This window comes from Sesamum indicum, linkage group LG7 (assembly GCF_000512975.1).
Source record: "Sesamum indicum cultivar Zhongzhi No. 13 linkage group LG7, S_indicum_v1.0, whole genome shotgun sequence".
In the NCBI taxonomy this organism is placed as follows: Eukaryota; Viridiplantae; Streptophyta; class Magnoliopsida; order Lamiales; family Pedaliaceae; genus Sesamum; species Sesamum indicum.
The window spans coordinates 4,631,045-4,655,488 of record NC_026151.1 but is presented as its reverse complement, the minus strand read 5'-3'; the positions used below and the strand labels follow the sequence as shown (position 1 = coordinate 4,655,488).

Sequence of the window (24,444 nt, the reverse complement as noted above, 5' to 3'; positions counted from 1 at the left end):
AACTTCATAGAAACTGAATATCTATATGTGGATAGAGTTCTAACCCATAATTATAAAGTGATGCAACCTCAACTTTGTTAATTGTATTATGTACATTGGTCATACATGGAGCGCAGTTGTCTAGTTGGATTTGGCTGACCCACACAAAATCCAGTAAGAGAAGAACTCTTTTACATCTGCATGAAATCAACGGCTGAGATCACAAACCTGTATCCTCATCCGAAGGTTGGTAGAACTCAAGCGCAATCTCAGGGCTTACCATGTAAAACCCATATAAATCCTCTCTCTCTCATTCAACCTCCATGCAAATTTCTCTCTCTTTCTCTCTCAAGAAACTCAGATTTCCCCTATACATACAACTCCCCCATATCTATAACATCTCTGTAGAATTTGATAATAATATTATTATTTCAGATGCAAGCAAATAAAGGTTCTGAATCTCAGCCGAGTAATCATAATCCTAAGGAGAACAGTAATAATGAGGTGGTGGCGCCACCGCCGGCAACGGCCGCTGTGCAGGGGCAACGGTGGATGGCGATGCAGTACCCGGCCGCCGCAATGGTAATGCAGCACGGCATGATGGCGGCGCCGCAGTACGTGCCCTACCACCCCCATAATCCTCACCAGTACCGGTACCATCCGCCGCCTCCACAGCAGAGCAAGAAGAGCAATGTGGGAGGATCCAACGGCGAGAACCGCACGATCTGGGTCGGTGACCTCCGTAATTGGATGGACGAGGATTATCTCCGCAGCTGCTTTGCTTCCACCGGAGAGGTATATAAATATATATATATATATATGTGTGTGTGTGTTTGTGAAATTCTTTTTTTTTTTTTTCATTATCTTTTGCTGCTTTTTGAAGAGATATTTCTGTTTACTGCTTTTTGAAATGTGTTTCGTAATTGATTAATCGTGTCTAGACGATAGAACACCATCGTGGCGTTCTCGTTATTTAAACCAAGTATTTTATGTTGGAGTATGGGGTGGCCACGGGTTTAATTACCCAAACACTTCATATTTTTTATAAAATTATAAGTATACGTTCGGGTTTATTACACTTTAATTCTATAGTATATATTATGTTCAATACTTTTAGTTCTCTATTTTATTTGATTTTTTAAAATAATTTTAAAATTAAAAAAACTCGACTTATTTACTTATATGTTTTACGGAATTTTTATAATAGTTTTAAAATTAAAAAATTTGATACATTTATTCTCATAAAGTAGAGAACTAGATGTATCGAGTTTTCTCAATTTTGACACCATTTTGAAAATCCCGTTAAGCAGTGGATTAAATTTGTGGAGTTTTTCCAATTTCAAAACCATTGTAAGAATCTTGTGAAATATAGAACTAAAAGTGTTAAACCCTTTATTTTAGGGTACTAAAAATATAATTTTATCATATACCTCCACAAAGTATCTACATAATTTATCTTGATAATGTACTTGTAAAATTTAGTACATCTTCTGGCGGGATGAAGTTGTACTTTCCATTGTGTTTTGTTGTATATATAAAGTTTGTCAAAACCTCAACTTTTTACTCTTGTTGAAGATTCTTAACAAATACATTAGCAGCTTTAGAAACTTTATTACATCAAAATATTTGGTCCGATTAGAAATGGCAATGAGGTAGGTATATACAATCGAACCCAAAAACACCCTATTTAATTTTTTGCAAGGCTCGAGACTCGAACTGACCAGCTTAAAACCCCCTTGCCCCACTTCTCAAACCCGGCCCCGACTCCAAACACGATGTATCTAATTAACCCACAAAACTCGATAATTTTTTGTAAAAAATTATAAGCATTAAGTAAAAGTTAACAATTCTGAAAAAATTAAAATATATTTACAAATAGTATTTGGGAGTTGTCGGGGATGGATCTTGGCCTACAAAATAAAAACCCGTCCCCGACCCAAACTTAGGGATGTTGAGGAGGGCTCTGCTCTACCCTCCCCATTTGTCATCCCCGTGTCCGATCTGGCCTATAGCAATCTATCTTTGTGGATAGTGGGATCAATGTAATAGTGAGCATTTAGGAGAGAAAGCAATTTGAGCTGCATCAAACTATTAATACTAGTCAAGCAGGTATATATAGGCACCAATGACACAACATGTATGCTTTCTCTTCTTGATAGTAAAAAGTATATGGAAGAGAATATCTGCAGATGTATTCTTTAAAGATACTTACTATAAAATTTCTGATAATTGTTCTGCATTGTATTCTTTCAACCTTAAGTTCATATGTGATCCCAATATTTCTAATAAGAGTATCGGCTTCTCCACTTTTCACAAGTGTAAAACTGATCCTTGTGCAGGTTTCCTCCATAAAGGTTATTCGCAATAAGCAGACAGGGTTTTCCGAAGGATATGGATTTGTGGAGTTCTTAACACATGCTGCTGCTGAGAAAGTTTTGCAATCTTATTCTTGCATTGCTATGCCTAACACTGTTCAGCTTTTCCGGTTGAATTGGGCTACGTTTAGCATGGGGGATAAACGTTCAAATACCGGTTCTGATCTTTCTATCTTTGTAGGAGATTTAGCTGCAGATGTCACTGATATCTTGCTGCATCAAACGTTTGCTAGTAAATACCCCTCTGTTAAAGCTGCTAAAGTTGTCATTGATGCCAATACCGGCCGTTCAAAAGGCTACGGTTTTGTTAGGTTTGAAGATGACAATGAAAGATCACAGGCTATGGCTGAAATGAATGGTGTCTACTGCTCAAGTCGGCCTATGCGCATTGGTGCAGCAACGCCAAGAAAGTTGTCTGGTTATCAGCAACAATACTCATCACCAGGTGTTTTCCTTTTCAGTGCAAACTGCAAACTCATTGAATCCTCTCCGCGAGTTACAATTTGGAATATATATTGGTTGTCGACGTAGAACTCAATATCTTTTGAACCTGTTGAGAATGACTATTGCTACAAAAACTATTTATATGTTGAAATAGTGAAATGCCAATTCATCATATTAATTCCTATACAATTGTTTCACCAGGTGGCCGGTATTCAAACAACGTCTCCAGCCAGGGTTCGTGGTTAGATGGAGATTCATTAAACACGACAGTTAGTTATCTAATTCTTCTATCGGTTTTTCTGAACCTTTTTCATAATTTGTTTTCGACTAACATATCATTTTAATAGATTTTCGTTGGAGGACTTGACCCTAATGTGACGGATGAAGATCTCAGGCAGCCTTTCTCCCAATATGGTGAAATACTATCTGTCAAAATACCAGTTGGGAAAGGATGCGGCTTTGTTCAATTTGCCAACAGGTACTTTGACTTGTTAATTTGTACTCATTTATTGACTTATAGGTATCCCAATCTTGGCGACCTACTTAATCAAGTTGCAAAACATGATGAATCCATAACACATTTTGATAGAAACAACGCTGAGGCGGCATTGCAGCGGTTGAGTGGTACAACAATTGGAAAGCAAATCGTGCGCCTTTCTTGGGGACGTAGTCTAGCAAACAAGCAGGCAATTACTTCAACCTTGACCTCCACTTTTCTGTCAGTATTCCTATAATGTTTACATGTTTAAACGTAGCATCTGCCTTCATTTTTGGTGTACGTTCTCTCTCTTTCTCATAGAGAAACAATATGCTCTCTGGGGTATAAGCTGCTTGTATTTATTGTTTGCTGCACTTTCCAGTTAAGGGCTGATTACGGGCATCAGTGGTCCGGTGCATACTATGGTGGGACGTTCTTTGATGGCTATGGATATGCTCTACCGCCCCTTCACAGTCCAAACATGTATCCTGCTGCATATGGGGCTTATTCCATCTACAGTACGCACCAACAACAAGTGAGCTGAACGCGACGGCCCAAGAAAACAGAAACGTTCGCAAGTAGTAATTTTGTTCCAATTAATATTATAAGACATAAGTATTTTTATTCATTTTTAATGATGTTTGTTTGCATTTAATCGAAATATTAAAATCTGAACACAAAAGCTTAAAATTAAATTCAAAAACCATAATTTTATATAAATTTTTAAAAATTAAACTGAAAAATGATTTTTTTTCGAGGCACGTCTTGGAGTTAGTTTCTATATAATTAATAATCAAATAACGATTTATCTTATAAATATTTATAAATAAAATTAGTGGAAAATAACAGAAAAATATTATTATATGGGTACAGTTTTGGTCCCTATATATTCACTTATTCACTTTTGGTCCACAATATATATTCACAAGCCGTGATTTTAGTCCTAATATTTATGTTTTTTTTGTAGATTTGGTCCTTAATTTGACAACTGGACCAAATTTTATAAAATTTAGAAATATTAAGAGTTAAAATCGTGGTACATAAATATTAAACGAATAAGTGATTATATATAGGGATTAAAAATATAATTTACCTTTCACCGCCGCGACAATTCCCCCACTGCACCCATATTTTCTATTTTTTTTCAAACTTCAAAAGTGAATAAACCAACAAAATAAATAAATTTAAGCAATAAATTTTTTAAAATTCATTGACAATTTTTCTATTATTGACACTTTTTTGGTTAAGATTATTTAGAAAATTTATTGCTTAAATTTATTTTTTTATATATTTGAAGAAAAATAGAAAAAAATCGATGTATTAGATTACAATTTAATAAACACCATAAAATGGGAGGAAAATGCCCTTTAAATGAAACGTCCGTTAAGTTTTTTAACCAAAAAGTTAATAAAAGGACCAAAAGTGCAAAAAAAGTTAAAATTTGAGAACTAAAACCTTAAATTGTATGAGAACCAAAATTGTATTAGTGACTATATTTGAGAACCAAAAATGCATTATCTGTCTTACATTTAAATTTTTAATCAAATGTTGGCTTAAAAATATACTTAATCAGTTCATTTTAAAAAGTGCAAAATAATCTATAATAATCCAAATTAATTAAATCATCATTCACCATTTCTCAAATTTTTAATGATTTCATCCAAAAACTTTTAATTTAAAAGGAGTGAATTAATATTTTTTAATTAAGTCCAAAACTCTTTCTCTTCTTCTTCTTCTTTTTTTTTTTTAAAGACAAACCAAAACTTTTTGAAAACATGTCAAACATGTATCGAAAATGTGTCAGATATGCCAACTGGTGTGTTCGTGGTGTGTCCGACACTGTATCATTTTTTTTTATATATATTTTCAAACACGCGAATGCGGTATCCAATACATGACTAAAACATATTCAAACCTTATTTGTATCTGATCTAATACATGTTCAACATTGCAAAGTGTCCGTGCATTATAGTTAGAAATAAATAGGAAATTCAAGTCTTTAATCTCTCTCTCCAAAGAGAATTATAAATTTGTTTCTCTCTCTCAAATTCTTTTATTTCTTTTTCTTCATTTTAGTCTTTGATGCTTAATGATTTAGTGCTCCATTGTTGAATGGTTGAAAACTTGAAGTTATAAAATTGGATGTTGTAATTCCCACTGAGAATATTTTTGCATTCAATTTCTGCAAAAATGTCAAATTTTTATAAGTGGTGTTGTATTCAGTTAATTTTAACGATTGAATTAAAATTATTACAAATTAAGGGTAATTATAGCTATATTATTTGAAATTAGTCCTTAAACGGTGAGATAAAAATCATTACTTTACCTTTGCTGATTCTTTTTTTTAAAAAGATAATATTTGAAAATATGTATGAGAAATTTGAGGGTGGGTTTAAATAAATAATTCATTAAGAAATTAGTTTATAAAAATATTATATAAAATTTTTAGAAATATATAAATTATTATTTATATTTCAAAGGGGTATTTTAAACAGTCTACCATAAGAATTGGACAAAAATCTTATGGAATGAGTTCATTGTTATACGAACGTTAAATTACAGGGTATTTATAGTTTTTCATATAATGATAAGGTAATTATAATTATGTGAAATTCAAAGGAAGTGGTTGTAGTTTACCCAAAAATTAAAGATCAAAATCATATTTCAAAATATTTAGGGACCAAAATTAATTTTAACCTTAGTATAAGGACCAAAAATGTAATTTAACCCAAGTGATTTTGACGTCAACGTGGCGTTAGTACTTAAAATTACCTCGAAAAATATTTGGAGTAATCAGTAATATAATCACACAATAATCACTTTTAATTAAGTTATGAGATAATTATATTCCCATCATCGAACTTTGGTGCAATTACACATATATCCTCTATGATTTGAAAAAATTACATTTGGTAATTTTGAGGTTTACATTTATATAATAAATAAGTTATTTGTTAGTAAAATTCACTAAATTTGTTGATATTAACAAACAATTGAATAAAAATTGATGCTAGCCCTTGATTCACTTATTGAAGGTCAAATAATTTTCTTTTTTATTAAACTACCCTTATAACGGTGAAGATATACATTCTCATATATATTAACTTGTGAAGACATATGGGTGTAATTTGGTTAAAAGATTTATTTGACCTGCAATAAATCAATAATAGGTCAAACGAGAGTAAATATAGATTTTTATCTAACTTTTTTTTGTTAATATCAGTAAATTTGATAAATTTTAATTAATTAAAAAGACTTATTTGTTAGATAGAAGTAAAGATAAGGATGCTGAATATAATTTTTAAAATTATAAAAAATTTATTTGTAATTATGGCATAATTGAGGGGCTTAAGTTATTAGTTAATCCAAATTAAGTAGAAAAGCTGTACAAAAGCTGAAAGCTTAAGCCCTCAGCCAAACACGTATCCTCCTCAGAAAATAATGGCTCCATTTTCTCTCTCTACCTTCTCTCCGGTGCCACCTCCTGCAATTACTTGCTGCTCTTCTTCTCCTTTTCATCGGCAGTTCCAGAGCAGAAGATTTTTCCTTAAAATCGAGAGATTCGCGTCGGTTTCAGCTTCTTCGCCGTCGTCTTCGAACCCTAAGGTTGTGGTCACGAGAGAACGCGGCAAAAACGGCAAGCTCATTAATGCTTTGGTAATTTTGTATTCTATGAGAAGTTTTATGTATGCCCTGTGCAATGTATGTTGGCCTGATGTTTTTCGATTTTTGGTTTCGGAAATTTGACGTCTTAGTGTATTAAATTTAGAGGACTGCAATCAATTGTTTTGCTGTGGGGAATAATGTGCTTTTATGGTGTATTACTGTTAAAGCAGGAGAATATCTGTAGTTGGTACTAATTTGATGTGAATGGAAGTGTTTGATTAAATGTGGACAGAAATATAACTATTTCCGGCCAGCACATGTGGAGTAAAAAAGTGGAAATAAAATTGTTTATAGCAATGAATCAAGGGATGATGAAAGGTATAGTTTACACAACTTTTTGGTAGTGGGATCTCTGTAAAATATGCGAGAAAGAATTTTGTGGCTTAACTTTCCTTAACTGCCATTAAGACGTGTTCTAATGAGAAGGGATACAATGTGGTTGAACCATTGTTTTTATCCAGCAGATGAGCATGATGATATCCATGGCCAGACATTTATTTGAATAAGTTGATGAAATTAGTCAATATAGAAAAGTTTTGACCCGGTGACGTGCAAATTTCCAGCTCTCATTACTTATAAACTCAATTTCAGTATATGGCGACGAAGTCCAAATATCTAATTTGCACTAGGTTTTTCTATTTCCTTTCTGTTTATCAGTGATTACTATGCTTTAATCCATTTCATGATTTAAGGTCTTTCATTGTACCTCCATTGTTTATTACATATTTGCTTACTGTCAGTTTCTAACAAGCTACTTTGAATGTAATCTTGAGGTGTGTTAGCCTCGTGAACATGATCTAATTCTCTGGACTAATTTATTCTAAACATTGGTGTGGCCTTAACATTTTTTATTTCTAGGCAAGTTACGGGATTAACTGTCTAGAGCTTCCCCTCATCCAGCATATGCAGTTGCCTGATCTAGAAAAGCTTTCTTCTTTATTGAGCAGTAAGTTCCAGATGATTCCATGCCCTATTGCTCGATTGATGTGATTGTTGAAGAATTAAGACAGTTTCCTTTTCATTTTGACTGTTTGCTACTACCAAATATGACTTGTGCGAGAGAGTGCTTGTGATCTTATGTCGTTTGGGTCTTTGGGAGATGGTAATATCTGTGCGTAATCTGCTGAAGTTAATACTTTTGAAATTGCTTCTGGGTTGAGGCTGGGCTAGTGGACTTAGGGAAACTAAAAATCTCAAAGTCTGTCCAATATCAAGTCCTGATTCTCATGAAAATGTCTTATATTTGTCTTGTTTGAGTATAATGACATGGAGAAAGCTACAGCACTAAATCCTGTGTATTGTTTTCTTGGAAGTCATTTGGTAGATCATTGTGCATGTTATTTCTTGTGTGGTTGCTTTGGGAAGTGTCGTGGTCAGTTTACATGATATCAGAGCAAGGCAAAGGACATTCCATTTGGTGTTGGACATGCATTTGGTGAAAATAACGTGCTACCTTTGGAGAAATAAGTAACAGGTGTGCAACAATGGTGTACCGAAGATTCAGTATAACAAAGTTCTTCTTTGAACAACTTTTAAATTGTTTTCTCTGCCTGTTTGTATGTTTTTTCTGGAACTATATATGTTCTTGTTGTTTCATTTAGATTGTTTACAGTTCCATTGTTCGTAAATGTTTCTTATATCTAATTGATAGAAGTATCTGACATCTAGTTATTCTTTGTGCTACAGGCACTTCATTTGACTGGATCGTCATAACTTCACCTGAAGCAGGTGTAGTATTTCTTGATGCTTGGAAGTAAGGTTTAGCTGCTTTGCCAACATTTCTAGATACTTTCCAATTATTTTGAATCTCTTGAAGGAATTACTTATAGGCATTAAGGTGCAAAAACAATAATCAAAGTTTTATGTTGAGAAATATGCAGAAATAGAGGATCATGAGACTTTTGTTGCATGAAGTAAGAAAGTATCTGCAAACAGATAATAGAAAGTCGAATACTAGAAGATCATCTGAACTTAATCAGGATCTGCAAGTTGTCTGTTGTTCGGTGATTGGTAAAATTAATACTTTCTCTTAAAGGCATCTCGTCAAACATTATGCTTGTCATATCATCCTTCTGTTTGCTCGGATACTCTTTCAATTCTTAATGCATCAGGGGACAGCTTCATTTTTCCAGTTTTCCACTTTTCCTCTAGGTGCAAAATCCACTGTCCATGGCACAAAAATCACAAGGAGCTTTTCTGTGGCATTACACAGTCCAGTCACTTAGGACTTAGGTCTGCACACTTTTCAACTCAATGCATGCCTAGGCGTGGGCTTTGCTTCTCTCAAGTTATCTTCCACCGTACAGAAATATGCCCATTTTTATTTCATTGCTTCCTTTTTTAACAAAAATCTATCTTAATGCTCCCATGTGAGACACTAAAGTACATGTTTTGGGTCAAGCCAACATTTTCCCATGTTATGCTGCTGATCCTGCTGTTGTATTACAATTACTATTGTGGGCTTTTTAAGAAAGTTCAGAAGTTGCAAGAAACTTGTTCACCAGAAAATGCAGCATGCCTCCGAGACATTAGAACTATAAAGCACACAAGTCCGGTGTAAAGAATACATTTTCAAATTGTAGCTACTTTTTATGAGTTATATTGATATCCTGTTGGCTAATTTATTCATAAACTCAAGGTTTTGATCCACAGAGCTGCAGGAACCCCAAAAGTTAGGGTTGGAGTTGTGGGAGCTGGTACAGCGAGTGTATTTGAGAAAATTCAACCGTCCTTGAAACAAAGCCTTAATGTGTCTTTTGCGCCATCAAAAGGTGTTTGCTAGCTTCAGATTTCTGCACCATGAATAAAAACTATAGAGAGTTTGAGGGTCATTACCAGCATGCATTTGTTCACTATGTATCTTTTCTGCATATAGTCATTAGTCAGAAACATGGTTTAGTCTTTGCTAGTCGCAGCTTGAAGCAAAGTAACTTTAGTTGTGATCTTAGCTACTGGCAAGGTTTTGGCAGCTGAGCTTCCGGACTATGGAAATGCAAGGTGCACTGTTTTGTACCCTGCTTCAGCAAAAGCTAGCAATGAGATTGGTGAGTGGTCAAAATATCTGGTTCTTTCTCATCCTGAGTTGCTAGAGCAATATTTGCAAGTAAATTTAACCTTAGGGAAGGAAGCAAGAAATTGCTGAAAAATTATATTCTAAATTAAACTCGATTACTTCGGTTTTTCAAGTTGACATTATTCTGAACTGGCCTAGCTATTTAGGATGCTTGGTATGGCTGAGTTTATATCTGTATATCAGCTCCAAAAAGACTAAAGACTACTTGATAGTTATTGCATCTTTTGATGTCCATGGTTTTGTCATATTCCCTTTCTTGCACTTCTTCAATATGTCTACTAACTCAACCAGTTTGAGTATTTTGTTCTTTTGATACTCGACAAGGATTATGGTGGATAGCTTAGACCAATTTATAAGTAGCTGCAATGGGCTTCTGCTGCAGCTTAGCCTTACCATTTTTGTGGAGTAAGGATGAGTAATAAGAAGTTATTAAACATCTGAATTCTAATTTAGTAGAATCAATCTAAGATCACATCCATTTTGACGTACCAAGAGAGTAGCCCTGTTGAATTTTAATCTTTTTGTTCTGTTAAAATGTATTTAAAAAGTCATTGTCTACACAAGGAGCCTTAGATATTAGTCTGAATCTTTCAATCACTTTGTAAATTACTTAAATTATTTATTGTGCTTGTAAAGTGGATGTGCTTCAGAATTTAGATATTCTGAAGGTCTTTTATTATCAGCAGCCATAGACAACCAAAATGTATGGACTGGGTACTTGTCTTGGTATTTTTTATTCATACAGATAATCAAGTTCAAGTGGTAAAATAATGATAAATGATGGAAGGCCTGGAAAGATAAAGACAGCCATAGAGATAATAGAGCTTGTCAGCTAGGATAAGAGGTTTTATCATCGGCTTCCTGACCGCGTGATTATTATGTTCAGTTTATGAATAAAAAATCAATAATAAATCAATGGTGGCATTTTTTGTGCTAATTTAAATTTTCTGGTAGTTGCTTTGTAAATTTTATATGTTATGCAAACTAATTTTAGCAGGCTGTATGCATTTTCTATTTCAGAGGATGGCCTTGTGAAGCGTGGATTTGCCATCACTAGGCTGAACACGTATACCACGGTAAGATACTTGTATTGATTTCATTCTATGTGCTGCTAGTAGCGTCCATCCAGTGTTGGTGGGCTGAATTATAGTCAGCGGACATACTGGTGCATTGCATAAGAAAATTAAGTAAATGAATTATAGGATATTCTCCATCTCGTGGTTGCTTTTTTTCAAATTAACAATCAAGGACTCCTCTCCCTGTTACCCTTTAGGGCTTTGTTATTTAACAGACCTTACATCTGTGCTATAATATGATCTCAAATTTCAATTAACACCTTTCAGTTGCTTATACAGATGTGTGATTTTAACTAACTATAAGTCACTTGGATGACAATAATCTGCCCAAATTTTATGTGCATAATGTGTTTCTATCAGCTCATCTTCAGAACTTGGAGGGGTGATCTGTAACAGATCCAAAAGTCACAATATAATAATTAGTAGCACCTTGGGCTGGCCAGCCTTGAGCGTGGGCTTCACACCATCAGTGGTATGGATTACCTGGGATCGGCTAGTCCAAGGTGACACTAAGAAATTTTCTGTGAGAGAAGAAAAAAATTGTGTTTGGATATTTGCCTGTTGACATCACAAGTCTGCTTTTGCCCATGACCCTTGCCTCTTTCTCGGTCTTAAAGGGGATCATATATGAAAAGAATCAGTTAAGGTTTGGAGATATTTCATGTTTGAAAGTTAGTGGCCTGAAACAGTATGTGTATAGTAAATAAAAGACTCAAAACCAAAGAACTCCTGTAGGGGATTCAATGTCGTGAAGAAAATCTTGCATGGAAGGATAAGAAAGACTAGAGAGGTATGTTATGATTCCAAAAAGCTATCCTCTTTAATAGGAAAGGTTCCTTCAAGAAGCTAAAGTTTAATGTCTAAAACCTATCCTAAATCTAATAGGAGAATAATTAAACATTTGATATTGTGCAAATCGCAGTCGAAGAGAGCTCAGGAAAGCTCCCAAGATGGCTAGTTGTTTGCCGAATACTTCCATATTGATTCGAAGGGGTTGAGATGGATTACAAAAATTAGGATGGTTTTATAACATAGTCAAACAAAACTTTTATACCGTCAAATGGGGATTGTGAAGGCGTAATTCTATGCTTGTCCATGTCATAGTTGGACACTGACATATTATCACTCCACAAAATATAGATTTGATTCTGCTTAATTAGTTCTAATTATCTGGAAGCTTCTTGAGTGTTATTTTTCTTGCAGGAACCTGTTAGTCAAGTGGATCAAATGGTTTTAGAACAAGCACTTCTTGCTCCTGTTATTGCTGTAGCATCTCCTTCTGCAATTCGGTAAAATGTCTGTTATCCTCCGATAGCCACGATATGTGTGCCTTATGTTAGACATTCCTAACTGTTTACAGCCTAGAGCAACATCTGACCTTGTGAACTATGTTTCTCAAAATAAATTCTTGTTCAACCAATGACAGGATCTTTCTACTTGTACAGGGAGGCCTCTTCTTGATAGTTCTATTGAAAACTTGTTTAGCTGTTTGCTCTTCATCTTTTATTTGCTTAGCTTATGTGTATTTTTGTTCTCTACCAGTGCTTGGGTTAGTTTAATACCAGAAGCACAGCAGTGGGATAATGCTGTTGCATGCATTGGGGAGACAACTGCTGTAGCTGCTAAAAAACTGGGGTTACGGAATGTGTACTTCCCAGCAAATCCTGGCCTTGAAGGGTAATTCTCTCTTCACTTGAAGAGCTTCCCTAAAGATTGTGTATGCCATTATACTTCTTTCCGTCGGAGGAATTTGAATCTGTACTAAATGGAAGCAGTACGAATCTACATGAAATCTCAATTGTACCGAACATTGTTTCTGATATGCTTGTTTTTTTGTCAAAAGTATACTGTTGTAAAGAGTCCATCAAAAAATATTTAAGGCAAGGGGGTCAAATATATTTGTGTTCACATGCAGGTAAAAGTTGTTTCATAGTACTGTTAACAGGATGTGTAGATAAGTTGATGTTGAGTTTACATTATGTAGATGTTAAAAAGACCTAGCAACAAGCCCACTTCAGTTGGGGGCACCTGGGGGGCTTAAGATTATCTGGATTCCTGTTATTTCAACATCTGATTTTGCATTTTCTCCAGGTGGGTCAATAGCATTTTGGAAGCCTTACAAGTCCAAAACCAGTTACAGAAGGTTTGAAAATTGAGCCTTGGGGGCTTCTCACTGTTGACATCTGACCACAGTGCATCCAGGCGACCTTTTCCTGGGTAGTAATTGTTCTTTCTCTCTCGATTCATCACTTACAGAGTCGAAAAGCTAACGGGGCTTGCATTGGCAGGTCTACAGTGGCTCCAGCGGATACATGTCTTTCCATGCATAAATTTCTGGAGATGAGAAAAGCAGGCAGAACCGGTAACACGTAAATATTTCATTCTTTTAGCTGCAGGAGAGTAACAATGTATAGCAGTGACAGTTTTGCGTGAGGTAAGTGAAGGATGAATTGACAATGACATTCGAACGCGACAATGCTCAATAATTGTATGATTAGATACTATCAGTGAGTGTAAATATCTATTATCTGTTTCAACTTCTAAGTTACTGAAATGTCCAACTTGGACAGTGACTTTGACGCTAGCACCTACAAAAGTTCTTGGTTTGCATTTCTACTGGTAATCTTTTGGGCTATTCGTCACTTTCGTACATGTTCTTGTCACGTCAGGCCCCCAATTTTCAGCTGTTATCTTCTTGGTGCCAGTACTTCACCTTCCGCACTTAATATTCCGGGAATTATGTATATTTGCATATCATATTATTGCTTTCTCTTCCTAATATGTGCCAGATTATTGGCTCAAATGTTGGAATTGTGTGTGTTCGTGCTTGCCCTTGCAAGTCTTATCTCATTACAAGAAAATAGTGTTCATTTATGGTCACAGTAATGAAATAACTGTGACAGTTTTTACAGTACCTAATAAATGTTCAAAATTACAAACTAACTTTCTTCATAGGATGATCGTTGCTTCGATCCTTCTATTCTTCATTTTTGCTTGAAAACATCCTGCTTCATTTGTATGGTGCATTAGACCCAACTACCAAACATCAACAAATGTCATTTAACTTCTTCCTACTGCCCATTAGGCAAAAGTGTTCCTTTCTTCATTGATGTGTGTGTATGCAGTAGTATATGAATTCCTGAAAAAAGAATTACAAAAATGAAACGAATGGACCACTGGAGGACCATTACTGAAAGCTGGCAAAGCAAAAACCCAAGATGCTATCATTGGTTTACATTTTCCTCTACTTTGTCTTATTACTATTTTTCCACCCACATGTGTTGGAATTTTCCACTCATTTGACATAAAACTTAGCCAAATATAATAATATTAAGTCACAGGTTTGATGATGGTTTATTGGATTTGGTTGTGTCCATAAGCAGACAAGATAAACCATGTGATATTTGTTTGTACAATGTTTTGGACTAGACTTGAACTAATAAATCTACAACTGAATGCTGTGTATGTTTACTATCCTTCTTGGAGCTCTGTTTCTTCTGTTCTTATACCTATCTTGCTTATTCTTCTAGTTAGGGCTATCATTTAATTATACCCCAACCCAATCCTAAGAGTTATTACAACAATATATTCATTCATCCCGTGTATTGCAAAATCATAAAAAAAAAAAGAGAGGAAGCTTGGGCTTTCAACTGCCGCGTTCCCGAGAACTGTCCACACAAAGTCCGGTATTGGCCATCGGGGAGGTAATTGCCAGTCTGAAATAAGCATCCACTCTCGATACTACTCAGAGATGCTTGAAAAGAGCCCTCCTATATCCGAGGGGGTGCTCTGGACAGTCGATGTGATATTGACCATCAGATGAAGCTGTCGTAAAATATTTGTGCCACTAGATGTTTTGAACTCTACAAGTAATTGATTGTTTAAAGTACGTTAGTCATTAATGTTTTTATTAGAAACATGTCTGCGTATTGCACAAAATATGAGGGCGTGAGACTTAAAATTATTTTTACACCTTTTGTGAAGATGAAGCTCAAAGATTTGAAGTTTCTTGTTCATGTACACTTTTATAGCACGTCTCAATTTTGATTTTGGAATTCTAAACAAAATTATGTACCGTATTGAGATAATTTCGAGTTATCTATACCCATACTAGATTTATATTTGATACTTAATCTCTCTGCATTGTTATGATGCATCATTTATCACAAATGACACTATATATTAACGCAATTCATTGTATATACCAACAAATGAGATTATCTTAAAAACTTAAAAACAGATTGGTGAACTTATATGTTTATTTAAATCATTTGAGTTTTTTTTTTCTCCACTAATTTATTAAACTATTTATATAGGGATACATCTTTCGATCTTATAAGATGTTTCGAGCATTTTGGTATACATGCTAGGAATGTAAAAGGAACAATTTATAGTTTATCTTAGATTATACGATCAAAATGACGGATAGATCCATTCATAAAAGTCAAAATCCACACACGAAACAAAGCATATTTGAAGAGAAAATTCATTCGTAATTCAAGCCATGCAAGATCGATAAGATTAATAGACAACTGCCCATGTTAATACCTTTTAAAGTGCAAATGTTCCATTGAAATTCGCCTACAAATCATCTAATATTTTCTTGCAAAAGATCATCTGAAGCACTTATATTTAAACTTTATGATGTTGGAGTGTTGCTAAATATTATATGAAATCAGATAATTAAGAAAAGGAAGGGTTGTGATGTCGGATAAAGACAGATGAAGAGTGATTAGAATAGTAGTGATCCAATCCCAGGGAAAAATGTGGGTTTTGTTATAGACAACAGTGGTGGCTAAAGATCGAAAACAACTTTTTGGCATGTGGCTGCTTTCACCTTTTATTATTATTATGATGACTTCACACTCAAATCAAAAGCCTTTTGTGAATTATTTTGTGTCTTGGCCTCACCTCACTTCAGTGCTTGCAAAAAGTAAAAAAAGGTTTCAGAAACCCATGGCCCCATTCAGCTTCCTCCATACAGTGTACAACCATCCAAAACCATTGCTCCTCCCCCACCCCTACCTTTATTCTTGGGAAACTACTTGTTCCTTTTTTTAAGGAAAATAATTTATGATTAATTATAGCGACGTCTTTTGAAATAAGGTCTAATTATACAGACATTTCTCGCTAAAAAATTATAAATATATCAATCAAGGGGTGTTGGTGTGATGTACTTTAGAGGATCTCCTTCGCGCTTTCTAATGTTACAAGTATACTTTCTCTAAAGGAAATGTATTTTCTAGGTGTTTGTGTAAATTTTCGTCGTTGAATAGAGGTGTCATTGTAGTTACTAAGGTAGAAGGGTGAGAACTTGTAATTTTTTGTAAAGGGCAGTGGTATTGTGTATTAAATTTGACTTCAGGGGGTATTAATGTAATTTACCTAAAAATATAATTAAATGTCCAGCCCCTTTTATTGTCATGGCAATATATATAGGTCTCCGATATTAATTCGATCACAATCATCGATATGATTGTGATCGTTTTGTGTGAGAATACTACTCGAGCATTCTTATTCGTTTTTTATCATTTTCGTACTTTTTCGTTAGGGTAAAAAATTATAATAGGATCTTTTGAGATTTGTCATAATTACAATTACTTTCTCTTTATTTGAAAAATTGCAAATACCCACTCTAAAATAACGATCGTCTAACAAATACATATCTACAATTGGTTGTCGCGATGATGTATTTGTTAGACGATTGTTAATGCCAGAAGGGTATTTGTAAATTTTCAAATAACAATGAGGTATTTATCATTACGAAAAACTTGAAGATAGTATGTTGCAATTTACCCTTTCTATTATTCTTTGCTTTCAGTACTTATTTTTAAGTTATTTTGTTAATCTGTAAGGTTGAATAGTAAATTATTGAAAAATCTGGATTTCCCTCTCATTCATCATAAGTAATTGTAATAGATATAGCTTTGATTATTAATTCTTTTATTGATAAATATGGTAATGTAATAAATTAATGATGTGTTTGATTAAGGAAAAAAAGTAAATATTATTACATAATAATTAACCGTTGCGTGAATTTCAATTTAACACAATCATCATTGATGTCTAAGCATCCACCACAATTATCAATGGAAAAAAGAACAAAAAAATTCTAATAATTAGATAGCAAATATACTTTTGCATAAATGTGTGGCCCTATGGATTAAAGAAGAGATCATAAATAAGAAAAAGAAGGATTGATGGAAGTGACTTCGCTTTAATGAAATGCAGTACAATAATTCAAGTGGGGATATATATATATCCTCATCTTAATGCATCGACACTTTAATAAATTACTTCATACAGTGTCGGGCACATATTTGATGCCGACATATATATACCTCCAACATGACATTCTTGTGTCCGACTTATTTTTATATTTTTTTAGCGTGTTCGATTAAAGTTATTTTTTTCTTTCATTATCTATTTCATCGAGAGAAATCACGGGAAGAGAAGGCCGATTCTATATTTCAAACTTTATTTGCTTATAACAATGAATTAATTATGTATATTTTTGAAGCCATGTCGTGCTTGAAATTAAAAACTTAGGCGTACGACATGTCTGTATGATTTTAATGTTAATTTTTGTTCTTAATTTTATGGTATCAAATATTATATATTTTAATTTTATGAAAATATATATATATATATATTATAGCCATATTGGTACCATATATCCGAAATCTTTTTGGATCTAAGAATTTTAAATCCATCAAAACTATTTGAATAAATTCATGCCGTAAAAATTCCAAATCCTTGAACTTGCATATTGAACTCTATTGATTTCAAATTCATTTAATATAAATAAATTTGAAAATTTTCTTCTAAATAATTTCATCCAAATACAATCTTAAAATTTCCATATTACAGTATTGTGTTCGTATCATGTGGAGATCGTATGTACCCACTTAGAGGAAAAGACTTTTTTGTACCAAAAATTAATTGCGTGCATCACAGTTTTAGGATAGGCAGCTTTGGTGATGAAAATATGGTCCTTTGCAGGACACATTTATCCGTGCCTCTTTAACCACCCAATATAATATATTCATGATTCAAATATCTTTATTGCACGTGAACATTATGCTCCTCAAAAAGGAACTTGTACCACTTCCTTAATTATCATCCTTTTTTTTTTTTTTTAATCACCAATCTAACAAGTTTGAAGTTAATTTTATGATGGTGATTAAAAATTAGAATTGGTAATTAATTAAAACCTTGAGTTAGTTGGATTTATTTAGTGGGGTTCGAGTTCCATCAAATTCGAATTAATTTTTAAGTTAAAGTCAAAATCGAGAAATTACTTCGATTTGAATTAATGTCTGTATAGTTGATATGGTACGGCAATGTGATAATAACAATGATTTTTTTACAGAATAAATAAATAAATAAGTTTGCGGATTTTTCCGGTGATGATTAATTTATTGCGACCCTTATGGTAACTATCTTTATTGATAAAATATGTGTATATTTTTTTAATGATGATAATGATTAAAATATTTATATATATATATATATATATATATATTATATTTGAAATGGACGATTGGGCTCTGTTTTAATCACTACATATACATCATTTTCATTTGGCTAAATCCTTCATATGATTTTGTGATTTATGATATTTATAGATGATGATGATGATAATGATGGAAACAATTGTTTTAATTAGGTGGGAAATGTTAGGCATGTTACCTTAGCTGGAGAGATTATTTGTTAATTATTAGGTATTTATTTAATTAAAGCAAAAAAAAAATGGATAAAAAGGGATATGTTTGATTTCATTCTCAAGTTGTTTTTTTTTCTATTTTTGAGAGGTAAAGACAAATATTATTTTTCAAATAATAAATAATATTCAAATTATGTTCCGCTATTTTTCAAATAACAAAACAACAAAAGCAACCCACAGAGTTCTTGTTTGATTAAAAAAATAAATAATTTAATTGAACGACCACTACATCTTTTAAGTCTCTTAAGAATCCTGCACACAAAAGCTTACTTCCATAAATAGGCGAAGCAAAAATTTCGAATCTAGAACTTTTATTTGATCTGACCGTAATACCATGTTAAATGACCACTTCATTTAAAAGCTCAAATTGTTAAAGAAGAAAATCATTCAATATTAATATCTTCACAATATATTTACATATCAAATTGAATAAGTATATTAACATTTTTAAATGAAAAATACAATAAAATAAATATTAATTTAGAATTTTGAGGATCATGAAGGTGAACAACTATCAATCAAGCCAAAAGAACTGGCTTTGTTCTTGTCTGGTAATGTATAAAACAATTATTATTATTTCTGAAAATATTTATTAAATAATAATGTGGAGATTGATATTTCATCTACCATATATACATTAATAAAAAGGATTGATGAGTAGTGTCGAAACCAAATACGAGATTTTGTCTTTATGTCTCTGATTGCCGAACCATTAAAATTTAGGTTATTTTGTTGCCATGCATATGCGTCTTGGTCAAACTTCGTCCTTTTCCTACCCCAAAAAGAAATATTAAATATTAATAATTTAAAAAGATTTTTGTACGTGCGTCACAAAAATACTATAATTAATTATTATATTTAAAATAAAAAAATTACGATCAATACAATAATTATTAGCCGTTATGTCTATAAATGAGGCTAAGTCGTTATTATAATTAAAAATTATTATAAATTGTTTTTTCATATTAAAACTGTAAATAATGTTGATTCATCATTTTTTTCATTTGATCGGACTAGATAAGATTATTTATCGTGATTTTTGAGCCGTAGTTATTTATAATACAGAGAATAATTTATTTATTTTTTTTTAATGTTATATTATATGAAGATAAAAAAATATATATGGATTGAGATACAAAGATCCAAGTATTACCACCAAGCACTGGCAACGAGTCAGGACATACCTCTAAAACTATAGTTCGGTTATAAGAATATTTACTGCATGTTTATCACTACAGTCCCGACATGGATAGAAGAAATCAATCTACGAGTAATCAAAGAAATTTATACCTACGGAAAGTAGTATTTTTTTGTGATAAATAATAAGAAAAAAAAATTAAAATTGGAGTGTCTGGTAAGAATAAATTAATAAAAAATAAAATATATATAAATATATAAATAAAATAAAAATTGCTTACAAATAAAATGCATCAAAAATCTACTTATAAATAATAGAGTTGCATGATCTGGCTAACAGTGTACAGCCTAATTCTTTGACTGGTCCCAATCCTTAATTACGTTGTCAACTGGATAATATATTCCATGTTGTCCGGAGAGCAGTCCCTGTGGCCCTATTATTATTTATTAATCATTCCTTACTACAAGAAATTATTTTTTGGACTAATCAAACTTTTAAATACCTAATTACAGTGAATAGTACTTATTAATTAACACTAATGATATTTTGTTTGAGAGGTCGTGAATTCGAGTTTTAGAGATGGTAGTTGTCTAGTCTACTTTCAATAGTGATATGTTTATTTATTTATTTATGATAATTACACTGTCCTTTCCTGGGATTTGGTGTAATTATGTGTAGGCTCTCTGTGGTATAAAAAATTACATCTATACTCTTGAAGTTTGTTTTTCTGTCTAACAAATAAGTCTATTCGTTGATCAAAATTTACTAGATCTAATGATATTAAAAAGAAATTGGATAAAAATTTATATTTACCCCTGAAAATAAATCTTTTTATGACCAAACTATCCTTATGTCATCTTCACACGTTAATACATCAGTCACAGAAAGATTTGTTTAACATATAATAAGTCAATCGAGAATAAATATCAATCTACATTCGCTTTTATGCTAATATCAACAAATTCAGTTAATTTATCTAACGGATGGACTCATTCGCCATATGGGAATAACCCTCCGGAGTACTAAATATAAATTTTCAAATTATAACTAATCTACGTGTAACTATATGAACTTCAAGAAAGGAGAGCATAATAATTATCTTATTCGGCGGGACGTCCGTTCTTTGTTTGCTTTAAATTATTAGTTGATTTAAAAATATTAACGTGTTTTAAAAAATAAAAATAAAATAAAGTAATCATTAATTAATTGTAAAGATTTCCGTGCAGGGAGATGCTGATGTCTCAACTTAAATTTTGAATTATGAAACATGATGGCCTCTCTTTCATCTAATCCTTCTAAAACCTAATTAATGCTTTTAGGGGACAATTAGGTAAAGTCAATTATTACATTTTGAGAATAACCATCATTTTTTAATTTAGGAAATTGGTATTAAATATATATTAATTATTAATGTTAAATATGTATAACCAATTAATACCCCTCTCCTCAGATTTGGCGTAATTAAGCACACATAGACTCTTTGTGGTTGGAAAAATTACATCTAGCATTCTTAAGGTTTGCTTCTATCTAACAAATAAGTCCCCATTAGTTAACATTATAGATGATTTAATATGTGTTTTTTTAAATAATAAATTATATTTGAAATATTTTTGTTTTCGAATAAAAAAAATTATTTTTACAACCAAACACTACCTTAACATGATTGAGATACATCTCACAAGGCTTATAATTGTCTCATTCCAAAAAAGTGTGTGAACGGAGGATAGTGATTTCGGCCAATCTGACCTGAATATATAAATACCTACATTTAATTGTTGTATTTGTGTTATATATTCACATATATAAATACTATATATTTATTATAATTATGTATATAGGTTTTATTCCTATCATATATACATATATTTAAACAATCAGTATCCGTTACGATACAATATACTGATATCAAATACGGATACCATACGAATACTGAAATTCGCCAAAATTAATTATCAATTACGAATTGAATTTTTAGTTCAATATTTGGTATGTACTGAATTTTTTAGTTCGATTTAGTACAATGAGTTTTCGACACCCCTGTATATATTTAATTCTCCTTTCACAAGGAAGAAATCCCTTTTTTTTTCCCGATAATAATTGTGGGGCAAGTACTGATGAACAAACAGTTAGTATTAACTAGTCGTTAAACGTCGTCTCTGCATGTATATAATAAATAATAATTTACGCTTTAAAATGCATTATAAATAAGAATAAGATAATAAACCAACACATCATATTTAATAAATAAATAAAATAATTTATGGATATTATCAATAAAAAAAAGTGGTATGGTAAAATTTTCATATTAGTATCAAATAGATAGTATAATGGATGAGAAAAAGAATTTGAGTAAGAGTGGTTGAAAATATATAAAAATATTTTTTATAATTTAAAAAATTAATTATGATACAAATAATCACTATTTGTGAGTGAAAAAGAAATTTTCGTTCTTATACAGTATAGATAATGAACACACGTGGTTGCAGATGGCATGTCCATTTCATAGTCCGTATACTATGACGACCACTCACTGTCCCACCGCCCCTCCTCATAATGCCTTTTTCCTTTTAAAAAATATGTAATTTATTGTATTATTCAGTATATTTAAATAAAAATATTATTTTAAATAATAATCTAAATTAATAAATATATTCAAACGAGACAAATAAATGACAAACTACTGTATAGATAAACATACAATTATTATAGAAATCAACATTCGTGTGATTCGAACCCACAACATTTTAATTGTGAAGACTCACACACCACACTGATGTAGCTTGCGACTCGATCGATGCCACATTGTATCAAGTATTATCCGCTTGAGCTTCTTATGAGCCTCACGATTTTGTTCTAAAAAGATGTATCGTTAGTGGGAGGAGGTCTTAGGCCTTTTAAGTTACTCATACTCCTCGTCTGCAACCATTATGAAATGCTTGCCCACATCATTTTGTAATGTACATTTCTAAGATATAATCACGAGGCTGAACGAAGTTTCAGAAAAATACCTCGAATGGCAGAATACTAAAAGTCGTAAGTCATATCACATGCCATCCCTTTCTTTCATTTCGTACCATTTTGCAAAAAATGAGATAATCGAGTTTATAATATGCTATTAATGGCAAATGAGTAATTAATTTTTAAAAAAATTAAATTAACTTATTAAGATTTTAGAAATAATTTGAAGTTTCTTAATTTTTTATAAGCTCATAATATATATATATATATATTTTATAAACTATTGATAGAGCGTAATTTATTTCTTTTTTTAAAAGACAGGGAAGTAATTTGCTCATTTTTTTTTTACAACGGGACATTTACTCTTTTCATATGTCACAGAGGCATATCCTGACATGAAGGGCCAATTTTATCACTACATATTTCAATCATAGTGTGTGTTTTTAAGGGTAATTACATGATTATATTAATATTTTAATAAAATTAAATAATATTTCGATTCAAGCAATATATTTATATAACTGAGAATAATGAAATGAATTATTATAAATTTACAAATTTATATAAAGTGATAGAAATACCAACACACATTGTGTGACTCGAATCCATTACCTCAAATATATTCATAAAATCTCAATTTTAATCATAAAATCTCAATTTTAATCACTAGATTAAGACATCATTGATAAATTCTAGTATTATTAGAGGCCGTTTCAGGGTCTGATAAAGAAATTCTAGGCTGTAGGATAAGTTATCCAACTTGTGGGTTTGAAGTATTATCCGACCATAGCCCATATTTTATCTAATTAGAAAATCATCAATAATAATTATTAATTTATTTTATTCCAGATTTTATTCGGTCAACCACTTATTGCACATACAAAAGTAAACAACCCTTGGTTATATTTTTATGGGTAAATCACATCTACCTTTCGAAGGTTTGACATAATTACGAATGTCCCATAATTATTTGAAAAATTACAAATATCATTCTCAAATGAAAAATAATTATGTAGTCTCTAGACGGTGAAGTTGATATTATTATTTTTTTCTTTGTTGGATTTTTTTAAAAATAAAAAAATATTAAAAAAAATTTTGTGGGTGGGCAAAATAAATAATATATAGGGAATAATAGTTCATAAAAATATATATATAGAATTTTAAATTATAATTTAAAAGGACATTTAGTCATCAGTTCATCACAAAAATTGGATAAAAACCAAACGGAATGAGCTCGTTGTTAGACGGACGTTAAAATCAAGAGAGTATTTGTAACTTTTCAAATAACGAGTAAATATTTATAATTATGTCAAATCGTAGGAGAGGTGGTCGTAATTTACCCTATTTTTATTGCCGTTATTGCCGTAAAAAGAGAATTCTCACGGGTAAAGTACATTAAATGAAAAGCAATAATTAATAAGAGCAATTGTGAATAATTAGTACCACAACGTGACTAATAATTGCACTCAGATTAAAAAATCTAATCATAAATTTAAATAATTAATTCAAATAAATATTCATAATTAGAGAA

General features: G+C 32.0%; 2 protein-coding genes across 3 annotated transcripts; both read left to right on the top strand.

The window, feature by feature from the left end:
* On the top strand, positions 328–3,905 carry LOC105166232 (polyadenylate-binding protein RBP47). The gene is made up of 6 exons (XM_011085519.2): positions 328–774; positions 2,319–2,799; positions 3,000–3,067; positions 3,146–3,276; positions 3,388–3,484; positions 3,659–3,905. The coding sequence occupies exons 1-6, from the start codon at positions 415–417 to the stop codon at positions 3,818–3,820; spliced, it is 1,299 nt and encodes a 432-aa protein (XP_011083821.1). The 5' UTR covers positions 328–414; the 3' UTR covers positions 3,821–3,905.
* LOC105166231 (uroporphyrinogen-III synthase, chloroplastic) lies at positions 6,677–13,733 on the top strand. 2 transcript variants are annotated; one of them, XM_011085518.2, is made up of 10 exons: positions 6,677–6,933; positions 7,801–7,888; positions 8,629–8,695; positions 9,595–9,713; positions 9,891–9,986; positions 11,036–11,091; positions 12,295–12,380; positions 12,634–12,768; positions 13,183–13,308; positions 13,388–13,733. In XM_011085518.2, the coding sequence occupies exons 1-9, from the start codon at positions 6,718–6,720 to the stop codon at positions 13,238–13,240; spliced, it is 921 nt and encodes a 306-aa protein (XP_011083820.1). In that variant the 5' UTR covers positions 6,677–6,717; the 3' UTR covers positions 13,241–13,308; positions 13,388–13,733. The 2 variants fall into 2 exon arrangements, with proteins under 2 accessions (XP_011083820.1, XP_011083819.1); XM_011085517.2 differs by having other exon boundaries at positions 13,380–13,733.

Excerpts from the sequence above, each read along its gene's own strand:
- LOC105166232 (XM_011085519.2), top strand. The coding sequence starts at position 415 with ATGCAAGCAAATAAAGGTTCTGAATCTCAGCCGAGTAATCATAATCCT. Across the intron at positions 3,068-3,145 it reads GAGATTCATTAAACACGACA|ATTTTCGTTGGAGGACTTGA; the intron begins GTTAGTTATCTA and ends TCATTTTAATAG. Across the intron at positions 3,277-3,387 it reads TTTGTTCAATTTGCCAACAG|AAACAACGCTGAGGCGGCAT; the intron begins GTACTTTGACTT and ends ACATTTTGATAG.
- LOC105166231 (XM_011085518.2), top strand. The coding sequence starts at position 6,718 with ATGGCTCCATTTTCTCTCTCTACCTTCTCTCCGGTGCCACCTCCTGCA. Across the intron at positions 6,934-7,800 it reads GCAAGCTCATTAATGCTTTG|GCAAGTTACGGGATTAACTG; the intron begins GTAATTTTGTAT and ends TTTTATTTCTAG. Across the intron at positions 7,889-8,628 it reads GCTTTCTTCTTTATTGAGCA|GCACTTCATTTGACTGGATC; the intron begins GTAAGTTCCAGA and ends TTTGTGCTACAG.